Consider the following 13,663-nt stretch of genomic DNA (forward strand, 5'->3'; position numbering starts at 1 on the left):
AGTTTAAAAGGTCTAGCAGAAATATTTAAAAGACTCTTTGTGTTTGTTCCTACCACATTTACAAATAATCTTCACTAACTTCAGGCATTTTCTTTTGGGCATTTCATTTTAACGTGAATGACCCAAATAGGCACGTTTCATCCAACTCCCTGATCCTTCATTGCAGGGTAGAATGTTGACTTCCAGATAATGTAGGATTGCATCTCCTCACCATTGCCTATTCTTCCTAGGTTTGATGGGAATTGAATTTTCCCACTGCTGAGATATTCTATGGAGTCCATCAAACTCTTTCTATTGGGTCTATCAAACAATGGTGTTTCCTTTTTTCAACTGAATAAAAGCCACCTTGGATTTCACTTTGAAGTAGTTTAAATTCAATACAAATAAATAAATATGCCCAAATGCCTCTGCCATCCAAGTAAACAAGGAATCTTTACACACTTAGATCATTTTGGGTATTTATATAAAGAAATTAATTTTGACACATAGTTAAATAAGTCACTGAGTTATGGTCGGCATGAAGTTTGAGTATGACTTTCTGATACTTGAGCCATTAAAGATAAATAATCTTTGTAAAGATTTCTAGTAGAAAGGGTTCCTGCTGTATGCACTGTATAGTATGTCATATTGGAGTCTGAGAAATGAACAGAATTTACTCCTGTAAATTTTCTGACAGAATTAGGACTTCAGATATTCCAGACAGAGGAATAGCATGAGAAACTTCAGTAGCCTTCTAGCCAATAGCCCTGAGCTCCAAGGAGTGCATTTCCATTGAAAGTTGCCTTAGCGAGTTCAAATAAGTCTCCAAGGGATTGTATCCTTACACTGCAATTAATGTCTACTCAGAAACATCTAATTACATTTAAGGAATCATACTCATAGATAAGTATGTAGCAATATTATTGAAACTATTAAATTCAGCAGAGTAAATGCCAGAAATTAAGGTTCCTATTCCACAAGGTTTTTTTGTGTCAGGAGTGACGTGAGAAACTGCAAGTCACTTCTGGTGTGAAAGAATTAGCCGTCTGCAAGGACGTTGCCCAGGGGATGCCTGGATGTTTGATGTTTTACCATCCTTGTGGGAGGTTTCTCTCATGTCCCCGCATGGGGAGCTGGTGCTGACAGAGGGAGCTCATCTGCACTCTCCCCGAATTCAAACCAGCAGCCTTCAGGTCAGCAACCCAACTTTGAAGTCAGCAGTCCTGCCGGCACAAGGGTTTAACCCATTGCACCACCAGGGGCTCCACAATTGCCTAACATAAACAATAGAGATGATTCCAATAGATCCATTTTCTTCTATTTGTCACCTTCTCCCTGCTCCTACATGCTGACATTTGGCTCTTAATAATTTTTCCCAAGGAAGTACAGTTCTTTGGTGGTGGTGGAGCTCCTGATGATAAAGAGAAACATCAAATCATGGAAGTCCCTATTTGTAGAATGTGTACAACCCAGACCCATGTTTATTGCTTCAATGAGAACTAGAACTATGATTCCAGGATGTTCCAACCGCTTATATACCTAGTTTCCTCTACTGAATACTTTATAATTTGGCAAACACATTTCATATAAAATGCACACTGCAAGTTAGAACAGTTGCATATTCTGATGAAACGCACATGACCAGAAAACAACGACCCCGAGAAACAAAACTTTGTTATCTAGAAATACACTTTTTGAGTATTTCGACTCAAAACAGGAAACAAACATTGTAAAGACATAAACAAGGCTCACTAAGGACAGCTGATTGTAGCAGACATATTCCAGAGATTACAATAAAATATTATCATATCAGCCATTTCTTTTATCAGGCAAAATAATTTAATTACCATCAGTCCTGCTCAAGAGAATATCCCTGTCTCTATATATACATCACATTGTCCATAACATTGTAAGATTAATTAATAAAATCCTTGTTCTAAAAAGCACCCTTCAGTGCCCATTCCCAAGCCTTAGAAAAACAATTACATACCCAATGTATTAATATTTCATTTAAACACTTTATGATTAGGCCAAAAGCTCACTATTTGACAAGTTTAACTGTCCTTTATTGGCATACTGTCCCCATGTCAAGATGTAAGTGACATTGGAGAAACTCTGCAAAATCCACATTTTAATATTTCTTGAAGTGAGATATGAGAAATAAAAAGTAACTATGACTCAGGATGTAAACAAATGACAGTCATATGCAAGAGAGAAAAAACATATTACATTGAAACTAATAATGAAAATTCTGTGTATAAGATTTGTCCCTGGGCATGGCTACTACTTTTTTTCAACTTAGCCATTATATCTTTATAATGACGCAAAACTGTTTTTGGATCAGACTTCTTTGTATGATGCCTGCAAGCCACTTTTGTCCAGGAGTGTCTTCTCCAGATGTCTTCCTGTTTTTGTGCTACATTTCATTCTTGAACATCTCATAATACTTTCCCCAATCATTCCAGATGGAGGATGTGTGGTGGCCACCAAGTGGAACTGTCTTCCTGCTCCAGCTATAATAGATTGGCTTAATAATGTTGGGTATAATATTGTCAAACTAGGAGAAAAGACACTACATAAATACAAGGTAGAACTGATAGAATTTATTTTTAAGATACTTGTAAATGAAAATCCCTTCCTTTGTGCTGGAAGCAATTTTTTTCATGGCATCAAAGCTCTTGTGCAGCTTGCATTCACTATCACAGTTATAGATGCATATCAGTTACATATCTGTAATTGCTCTGCCTTCATAATCTCAATATAGCCATTATTGTGGCACTATTCCCATGCTCATAACTGGGCCCTGAAACCTATTTTACCAGGAGGTCTGTTTCACAGGCATTTGGGATATGGATCTATGCTGTTCCTACTGTTCTGCTGCCAGCAAGGCTGTGACAACCAAAAGCAGGACCTCTGCCATAAGTCTTTGTCACAGCCATACTTGCTTGTGAGTGTTAAGTATATTTATTTATTTATTACAACATTTATATCCCACCCTTCTCATCCAAAAGGGGACTCAAGGCAGCTTACAGTAAAACACAAATACATAAAAATATATAATACAATGCGAGTCAATTAAAATCAATTAGCTAATTAATTACAACAACATTCATAAAATACAGTAATTAACTAAGAGACCGATGTAAACCATCAGTCAATAATTATATTACTTTATTTCTATAACATTAAGGCATCTGAAGGTTTCTGCAAAAAATAAAGGAGGGAGGAAGGAAGCGAGGAAGGAGAGAGAGAGAAAAAAAGAAAAAAAAACCACCAGCAGACTATTTTTTTTACTGGTTCTCTGAGGGGGGCACATACTGTGACACTCCCATTGAACTAATAATCCTTGTTCAAGATAACCTGATAACTGCCTCCCTTAGTGCACAGATACCTACACGTTTGAAGCATACTATGGAGTTTGAGTAACAAGTACAAAGGTAATGCTGTCATGATCCTTCACCTCATGTAACTGCTTACATTAAATCAGATTGAGAACACATTCAACTTGCATATTCAGTGTTTTGGAAAACTGTCTTAGGCTGCTATCTTGCTTTGATTCATTTTCCCTGTACAGTTTTGCCTACACTTACCAGCTGTGTAACCTTTTAAAGAGCATTTCAACTCATGTTAGTGAGTTTTGCTGCTTTGCAGAACAAGCTCAAAAGCGTTTAAAAAAATAAAAGGGAGAGGTAAATTTATACAGTTTAAAAAAATGGAATCTTGCAATATTATGCATGTATGGCTTGTGTTATTTTTAAGGTAATGTATGGCATACATACCATATATACATAAACAATGTTTTTGTACACAGCCATCTGGTTAGATTGAATGTAAGATCATATAATTCTGGCTTGATCTGTTATCAAGTTTCCACTGCACTTTGCAAGGTCTATTTTAGAAGAGTGTTATGATAGGTTTTCCTGGCTGGCACAAATGTGATTTCAGCAGCACAGTTTTGACCTAATGATCTGAAGGTCGAGCAGAAGGCTGAATGACATGTATCTTCGTTCCCTATTCAAGCAAAGTTGAAAGCCCCTTTTCAGCTCCCTCAAGAAGAAAGCAAAACACATTTGCCAATGTTGTTTTACACCTACTGAAGTTATGGTAAGCTCACTAAACACTCCATGCAGTGAATTCTCAAACATTAAATAAGTAGCTTTAAATTGAGGGAGGATAATTCTGACCCTCTAGATATCATCAGGCTTCAATTTGTAGCATTCCTCACCACTTGCTATGATGGCTAGCTCCTCTAGGACCTGCAGTCCACAACATCAAAAGGTTGGCAGGTGACCACCCCCGATTTAAATATATATTTGTACAAGTCTAAATTAGCTGATAGATTGTATTCTGGTAGTTCATGATGAGGGAACAAGTACAGGAAGCTCTTGATGTCAGAAAACCCCTTTCCAGATGCACTTTCCCCAACAACTTGTATGGAACACCATGGATAGTAGGGATTGAAAGGCACCAAGAGGTGATGAACAGATGCTCCTGAGAGGCATTACTCCTTGATAATGTGACAAATGGGATACCATTTGCCACATAGGTTCTTGATATGTGATTCAGTGTTATCTCACAGAAGCTACTGAAAAACCGCTCACTTGTCATTCGCACCCAAATAAGGATGTGAACCCTGGACCCTCAAGATTAAAAATCTGATGCTCTATTTACTGAACTATCCAACTGATATCAAGTGTAGACTTGAACTTTAGGAATGACTGTGATACAACAATTGCTAATACTGCAATTAATGTTAAAGGAATTCAAAATCCATTTTAGGTATAACGTCTGACTGGATATGGAAAAACACAACATTTTGAATGATAGAAGCTAATATTAAAACCATATTTGGAAAGCACTGCTGATTACAAGCTTGGATGGAAACAAAGTTAGAATTAGGCCAGTGTGGAAGACATAGGACTATTCCCTACACCATTGGCATGGAGGTTGCTTCTCAGTGTGTTTAAGCCACACCATAATAATTCTATTTCTTCCAGACTCAGGCACATAGCCCAGTAGTGAAGAATCATGTCACTTGCCCAATATTTTAACTCAAACTCATGGTGAAACTACTTGGGGGAAAGGAACTCTTTTATTCCTGAATAATTTGATCATTTCGATTATCTTTCCAATTAGTACAGACAATTTCCCGCCTTATTAGGTTCTTTATGTGTGGCAAAATATATGGTTTGTATGGGTTCTAAGTGGCTCCAGGGCTTTGTGGAACTAAACATCACTACTGAATTCTTGTGCCATCAAATAAATGGTTAAGGTGACTTAGTAAAACAACTTCAAATGGCAGACAGATCAATTGTTTCAAAGAGGGAAACTAGTATGGCATTCAGTGACTTCACCAGAGGGGTGCAGGGGGTGTAGACATGTTCTGGGTGACACTAAAATGACTTTCTATAAAATGTATTTGCAGTGTTTCAACACACATTTATTATTTTTAATTAGACTGTTAGATATAACCACAAAAACCTTTTTCATAAGCACAGCTTTAGCTTACATATATTGTATCTAAAAGGCTGAAACTTAATGCTAATTCACTTTTTGAACCTTCTAATGTACATGTGCTGTTGTCAGAATTGTCATTATTTTCCAGTTACAGTAATGCTTTGAATCACATGGCTTTTCTTCATGTGCTTGTAGCACACTCATTTTTGTTGCTGCTGTTTTTTTAATAGCCCCCCCCCCCTTTTTTGGCACTTTAGCTACAATATTGTGATATGGTGTGGTAAAGGAGGAGATCTGTGGAGATAACACCATAGGTAACTGCACTGAATGACACCAATACTGGTGATGCCATTGACAATATTGTGGCTAAAGTATTATGGACTTAACAAAGCCAAAGGAAATATAATTATTATTAAAGACAAAGTCGCCCATACATAATATACATTATAATATCTTGTTCATGAAAACTCTGAACTGAAATATATGGAGTGTCTTATCAATATCTTAAAATACATTATTATAAACATGAAAATAAAAAACATTCATAGACCATCTAATGCAATCAGTCCCCTGTATCCATGGGTTCTGCATCCATGGATTCAACCAACCATGGCTTGAAAATACTGTCTTTGGAATAAAAATCCAAAAAGCAAACCTTGATTTTGCTATGTGCTGAGCATTATACTGAACTACAGTCATACCTTGCTGTAACCTCCCAATATTTCACATGTCCCCGGATTCTTTCAAGTACTCTTTTGAGTGGTTTGCCATTTTATATAAAATATGCCATTTTACTACATCATTGTATGTAATGAGGGTTGAGCCTCCATGGATGTTGGTATTCATGAGTTGTCCTGTAACCAAACCCCAGTAGATACAGAGGGCCCACTGTATAGAGTATCTTGTTCATAAAAGTTCTGAACATACTACAAAATATCTTATCAGTTCTTAAAAGGGCATTGTTTTTAGCATAAAATAGACAATATTCACAGAGCATCTAATATTTTACTAATTCATCTGTGCATGAGTCCTCTTGTACTCGAATACTCCAATTTTATCAAAGGTTTCCTTACTTTACTGGCTCCCATGACTCCCGCTCAAAGCCCCTGTGAATTGATTGTGCAATTGAGGACTCCATGAGATCAACATATCTAACAACAAGTGGAGCAAATAGGTCCTGAAGATGCTTGTGGTATTTTCCATTGCACAAATTATCTAGAATAAATAACAAATAAATAATATATAAGAAATCTTTCACAGCAATTCCAAAACAGTCATATTTATCTCACATGATATATTTCTGAATAATAATAATAATAATAATAATAATAATAATAATAATTTCATTAAAACATGTAAAGTTGTACTCATTAGGTGACTCAGGGAGAGAGGATCGGGTTATAAATATATTATTATTATTATTATTATTATTATTATTATTATGCTTAATGAGTAGCAAATCAGGTGTGTAATCATTTCTGGGCAGAAAAGCACTAAAATACTTTGATATACATGATGGTAAATTAGAGAAGCAGCAAAATATGTGTGACTTTATATGGGTTATTATATTAATGCAAGGGTGGGCAACTATGCCTGAGGTCTATATGCAATACAGTTTCATCAAATGCTAATCCTCCAAATTCTATTTTCTTAAAAAAATTGGTATACCCTCTATGACATGTGTGTGCTATTTTGCCATGTAGTCTGCAATTTAAACCCCAGGAAAGGCCCTTTAAAAAAAACCTGCTTTGGATTAGACCTTTGATGCTATGGAGGGTTGTAGAAGGGAAAAAGTAGGGAAGAAAACTTCAGTTTGGCTAGTGCTGGATATCGAAGTACACCACTTGATCTTGGCCTCTGAATATACATATTGTTCTTCTCCATGTAAACAGGCTATTTCTTTGGATCATGGTGACCAAGTAAGAGATGCCTTTAATCTGTGTTACGTTCAACAAGCTGATGTTTTGCAGTCTGTCTAAAGGAAGGTGGTTTTAAGAGGAAAAATGAATGACAGAAATCTTGAAGGACAGCTGGTGGGGCTTTTTAGAACAAACCCATGTAAGTTACCATGGAACTATGATTGTCAAGAGGTGGGGTGGGTAGGGAGAGATCTCACAACAAAGATCCGTTTTCAAAATCACTAATTGTTAGTTCCTGGATGGCATGTTTGAATCCACATGGCCTTCCAAAGAATATAGGGAAGAGAGAGAATGAAGGAAGGACTGATCTGGTTGCCAGCTTCATAGCCTGGAAATATAACATATAGATTACAGAATATAATTTTTAGGGAATAAAATACTATGCAGAAGGCAATTGCTATATGTGTGTCTTATTGGAAACTCAGTAGTCTAGGTCTAGGCAGAACACCTACTCAGTTGTAAATATGTTAAGAATATATCTAGAACATTTGGGCTATAATGATCTTCATCTAGTAGATACAATGGTTGATGCAATTTGATGGGAAGCAACCAAAGTAAGGTCAGTAAACTATATTATCTCCAATCATCTGATTGTAGAATTGTTTACATAAATGGAGATCAATCAGCACGTCAATGTGATTGGATCAAATAGGATAGTTGACAGACTGGGAGGAGGTTGGGGAGAGACTAAAAGAAACTGGAAAGAGAGAAAAACTAGACTGCTTTTGCAGGCTGCAATATTTGAAGAGAAGGCTGCAACAGTCTGACTTGCCATATATTGTAATGTAATGGATGTTCGAAATGCAATACAGTGTAATATGATAAAAGACATGTGCCTAGACATTGAAATATATATGCTTTCCCCTATGGAGACTGCACATGTTTGTATATCTATGGTTGGATATAATAAATGACCTAAATGACTGCTAGAAAGCCTGCTTATTCTTCCATATAAACATCCTGAGATTCCAGTACTCAAGAGTGCTTGAATAGAGTGTTGATATTAACTTTGCCTGTCTGAATTCTATCACCAACATAAGTTGGATATCCAGGAGGTCAGTAAGTGATAACAGGAACTCAGATAAGAAACGGCAAAGGAGTGGGGATCCACACGTATTTAACTTGGCATTGGAAACTCAGGGCTGTAATTTTCTTGTGTGAGTTTACGCTTTAAAAACGCACCCACTTTTGGTTGTTTTAAAGTGCATTCCTCTTCCCTAGCGTGTGACTCAGAATGACTTTAGATACCAGAACACAAGCACGGCCAACTCTTTGCATAGTCTTTTCTGAAAAACTGCTGCAACTGCTTGTTTTCTGATATAAAAAAGGATCTTCCATAGAAATGTTGCACAAGTTGGTATTTACTTCTACAGCTTGCAGAACATCTTATTGGAAACTACTAACAAGCAGTACCAGCCAAATGAAGAAAAGGCATCATGGTTGATTGTGTTATTTGTTTATATTGTGTGGGCAGAGCTGCTTTTAAAGTAGGGTTATGAAAGTTCGATATCATTTTTACAAGAGTTTATATGCACATCCATTATTTCTGTTATTTTCTTGACTATGAATATACAATTACGTTTTTCTTCCAAATTCACCAAGAAGGTCAAACAAATGACAGAATATAATTTAAAGCAGAATGAATATATGAGAAAGAATATAAAAAAACAGAGGGGGAAAAATTGTCATTAGACCAACGGTTTTGGTTTATCAAGAAAGAACTGTAAATGCCCATAATACAATACATACAATCATTACGAAGGGAATCATTTAGGAGCTGAAAGAGTGGAAAGCTGTCCCAGGTATCTGGGGGCTGGACCTCTAGCGCAGCATCCATATCTACCGCAAACAATGAGAGGAAGGTTTCCGCATGTTCAACCATTAAGTCAGACCACCACGCAAATGCCTTCAAAATGCCAGAGAGAGAAGAGTAAAGAGAGGGGAAACCATGTTAGTGCTGTTTTTAACCAAAGTAACCTTGATCCATGTTCAGCAGGCATTTTTCAAAAAATAGCCTAATGAACAATCTATAGAAAACTAGCTTTATTGTAAAGAGAACAGGGGTACAAAATGCTAGCACACTAAAGATTGGTGCAAGAAGCAAACTATATCCATTAAGCATCTGCTACCATAGGCAGCAATTCTTAAGGAGGGTGGGATCAGATTTGTAGTGTTCTACATATCTGAATGCAATCAAGAAGATATGTCTGTTCAGTTTACAATAACCCACATAATTTATTTTGGATCATGCTATGTACTAGAAGGGCAAACTAGTTCTTTTTCTGAAATATATTACACCTGGGAGTTTCTTCACTGTGTTTGTGGGTTTTCTGTTTTTCTTTCCCACAATGTTCTCAATCATTGATTCAGATTATTATAGTGTAAAGGGATCCGCATGGGATGGGCATGGGATCCGCACATATACAATTCAAAGTCAAGCAGTGGATTAAAAAACCCACCTACCTTAATATTACATATTGCATTTAAAAGTAATTTAAAGCAGTTTCTTTCACTGAATTGGAAAAATAAAATTGCCCAATTTTAGAGCGACGGTGTTAGAAAAACCATGCACAATCAAACCAGGATGTGAACATGGTAGGAAATAAATCTAAAATTGAAAACCAAAAAATCTCAGTGAAGTAACTCATCATCATGCGCATGGGTCCTTCAGAATTCACTGTTCAATTCTCTGAAGTGACATTCACATCATACATAACTCAGATGTGAATGTGCTGGAACACATGCACGCGTGTTTAAAACCACTTCTGGCTTAAGAACATGCAATATGAGTGGTGCTGTCAACAGGACCTTGTGCAATAATCTTTATGCAATATGGAAACTATCCAGCAGCTCCCTGTTTATACATGCTAAGGAATATCACTAATACTTTTAAAGGGATGAGACCAAGTTAGACTTGAAAGGTGAATGGAGGGCTTAGTATATTTTATTTTAACTATCTCTATATTAAAGCTCCCTGTTCCCTCTTTCAGGGTAGCAACACTGCCATACCTTAGAAACAAATTTGGTACTCTGAAGGGCTGGTAGGAGAACAGGATAGTGGGAAAATCAGTTTCTCCATACTTTCCCCTGTGTAGTATGTCCCATATGAACATTTAGCTAAAATTTAGTCTAGCAAGGCTTTAAATAAAATGAATATATATAAATAAAAGATCTGGTTTGTAATTAATTATGCCAATTATTGATGTATACTTTTGTAAGTGAGGGAAAAAAGAAAGATTCAGCATAAACGAAGAGACAGAATTAAGCTTCTTGGTCATGAATATTAATTGGATACATCTAATAATAATCACTGTGAAAAACTACCCTAGGATTATTCACTGAATAGCCAAATTTTTCCAACTGTAGTTTAGTAAATTATTCCTTCACTCAAGGGTGGGAATTGTGTAGCCTCTAAAGCTCATCATAAAAATCTTTGACACTCAAATGGAGAAAAATCTGAAATCACATTATGGTCATTTCTGGAGTTATTGAAACTGGAGATTGCAGTCTATAAATGTAAGAGTCAGATGAGCCCTTAGACTGGTGGTTCTCAACCTGTGGGTCCCCAGATGTTTTGGTTTTCAACTCCCAGAAATCTTAACAGCTGGTAAACTGGCTGGGATTTTTGGGAGTGGTAGGTCAAAACACTTGGGGATCCACAAGTTAAGAACCACTGCCTTAGACCCTCAATATAGATTACTGTACCTATTAATCTATAGGCAATGTACCCAGCTTTTACAAAGATTATGTCACCTAAGTGCATTGGGCTAGAATGTTTTTAATCCCTAAACAGTGTGGGCAGAGTTTGGGGTAACCAGCACACAGAAATGTGGATTGTTTTGATTTTTAATAGAATATGATTGCACTTTAGAAATTAGGAACAATACCACTCAATGCCACAATTATTCAGGTACTGTCCTTTGTTTTTATGAAATCTTCTCCTATAGAGATTTAAGGGTCAAAGCTATTTGACTTGGAGGTTCATATAGTTGACTATATGACAGTAATACTGTTTTTTTAACATGTAACTTTAATATCACTTTAATAATTTCTGGAATGTATTTTTTGTACATGCCGATTAATTGTTGATCTGCATTAACTGAGAATTTCATTTTGTAAGACTTGTACACACAAAATGTTCATAAGCTCCCATTTATAATGGTCATTTTAGGAGATAAAAACAACCCTGTTACCATACTGCAATCAGGTTGGGCAAGGACTGAGGATCCCTCTCAGTAATTCTTAAATACTATCTATAAATAATATGTAAACCTGATGTCAGCAAAACAATCTTTTCTCCAAAGCCCAACACAATTATTTCCAAACAATACAAATAAAAACCTGAAAAAAGCTAAAGTTTTAGAAATTCACAGGACAGGAACATAGTCATTGCTAAAAATAATATTTTTCATTCTATAAGTAGCACTCAACTTTAACTTTTTTAATCTACTCATTCATGTGCTATGATAACATTATCTCATTTTTAAATGAGAGAGGTAACTTATTTTTTACTCAACAATCCTGTTCAACAGAATAAATGTTACTTGCCATCTACTTACCTTCTGTGTTATAAGCATGTAAGGAAAGTGATCTACCTACACCACCAAGCTATAATTATTCTTTTACCATAACTATGGGAACTCATGTATATATGCATGTCTTCAAGGAGATAAAATACATATATACATATTCATACATACATACATATGGAGAGAGACCTGAAATATCAAAACCCTATGACAGCTAGGGCCTTATAAATTCCCCTACTACTGTTAAGAAAAGAAAATACAAAGTTTGAGAAAAATGTGACCAATTGCATAGCTTTAAAAGCTTATCATTAAAACCTACCTAATGTAGTCCCAAAACCATCATTTAAAATAGTTTACCCCCCTTATCCAATTTCTACCACAATGAAATAACTAAGGAGGACAACTTATTCCTGGTACCATTCTTCGCTATTTTCCCCTTTGCTTCTCTTTTAGTGTGGTTATAGTTGTTGTAAGGCAGTGGTTCTCAACCTGTGAGTCCGGAGGTGTTTTGGCCTACAACTCCAAGAAATCTCAGCCAGTATACCAGCTATTAGGATTTCTGGGAGTTGAAGGCCAAAGCATCTGGGGACCCACAGGCAGAGGCGGTTCAACCACCACGCCAACTAGGCAGTTGCCTGTGGTGCCATCTTGTTGGGGGCGCCATCGAGGCAACTCCTGTCTCCTGCAGCCTGCCTCCGCCGCTGCGCCTCCCTCCGCAAGGAAGGAGCCAAGGTTGCCGCTTTGGGGAGCAGAGAAGCAGCGCCAGGAAGGCGGTCAGGACTTTGCAGAGCAGAGAAGCCGCTGAACACCTTCCTGGCAAGGCCTTCCTGGCGTTCAGCGGTTTGGGGAGCAGAGAAGCTGTGAATGCCTTCGTTCTCGCCAGGAAGGAGTTCGGGGCTTTGGGGAGCAGAGAAGCGGCACCGAACGCCTTCCTGGCGAGGCTTTCCTGGCAAGGCCTCACCAGGAAGGCTCACCAGGAAGGTGTTCGAAGCTCCCGGTGCCCGCACTGGGCCCGCCTTTGGGGCCTTCAGAGATTGTGAGGTAAGTGGGGTTTATATATCTGTAGAAGGTCCAGGGTGGGAGAAAGAACTCTAATTAATCACATTGATTAGCATTTAATGGCCCTGTGGCTTCAAGGCCTGGCTTCTTCTTGCCTGGGAGAATTTTTTTTTGGGGAGGTCTTAGCTGTCCCTGATAGTTTACTGTCTGGATTTCTCCTGTTTTCAGAGTGTTGTTCTTTATTTATTGTCCTGATTTTAGAGTTTTTTTAAAATACTGGGAGCTATCTGGATTATCTAAGTCCACACTGCCCTATATCCCTGTTCAATGCTTGGTACTAAATTCACAAATATAGTAATTCCTACATAACATTACCATGTATTGAACTGCTTTTTCTGTTGATTTGTTGTAAAATCTTAATGTAATTTGATGTTTAATAGGCTTTTCCTTAATCCCTCATTATTATCCAACATTTTCGCTTATCCAACGCTTTTATTTTTCAGTGATTGGGTTGGGGGGGGGGGGGCGCCAAAATCCTGTTCACCCACACTTGAAAAATACCTAGGGCCGGCTCTGCCCACAGGTTGAGAAGCACTGCTGTAAGGCATGCAAAAAAGTGTGCCCAGTTACAGGTATGTGCATTTCAGATGTTTGTGCATTTTAGAAATTGTTTCAGTGTGCCAATTGATTGTCAACAGGCAATGTACTCTGAATAGGTGGATGAGTCAGATCTGAGAAGAATTTCAGTGACTTGAAAGGTACACGCTAAAACTTCACAGA

At 37.3% G+C, this 13,663-nt stretch overlaps 1 protein-coding gene and 1 long non-coding RNA gene across 20 annotated transcripts in view; one reads left to right on the plus strand and one right to left on the minus strand.

Annotated features, from left to right (window-relative positions):
- Positions 1-13,663, minus strand: part of cadps (calcium dependent secretion activator) — a 445,008-nt gene that overhangs the window by 96,211 nt on the left and 335,134 nt on the right. For all 18 annotated transcript variants that reach the window (XM_062969670.1, XM_062969676.1, XM_062969674.1 and 15 more), the window contains 2 exons: positions 9,105-9,261; positions 6,510-6,651 (listed from right to left, as the gene is read on the minus strand). In XM_062969670.1, coding sequence (XP_062825740.1) covers positions 6,510-6,651; positions 9,105-9,261 — 299 coding nt within the window. The remainder of the gene's footprint in view (positions 1-6,509; positions 6,652-9,104; positions 9,262-13,663) is intronic.
- LOC103279515 (uncharacterized) overlaps positions 1-13,663 on the plus strand; it is a 97,533-nt gene that overhangs the window by 31,054 nt on the left and 52,816 nt on the right. The gene's annotated exons all lie outside the window — the stretch shown is intronic.

The sequence above is a fragment of the Anolis carolinensis genome, chromosome 2 (genome assembly GCF_035594765.1).
Source record: "Anolis carolinensis isolate JA03-04 chromosome 2, rAnoCar3.1.pri, whole genome shotgun sequence".
NCBI lineage: Eukaryota > Metazoa > Chordata > Lepidosauria > Squamata > Dactyloidae > Anolis > Anolis carolinensis.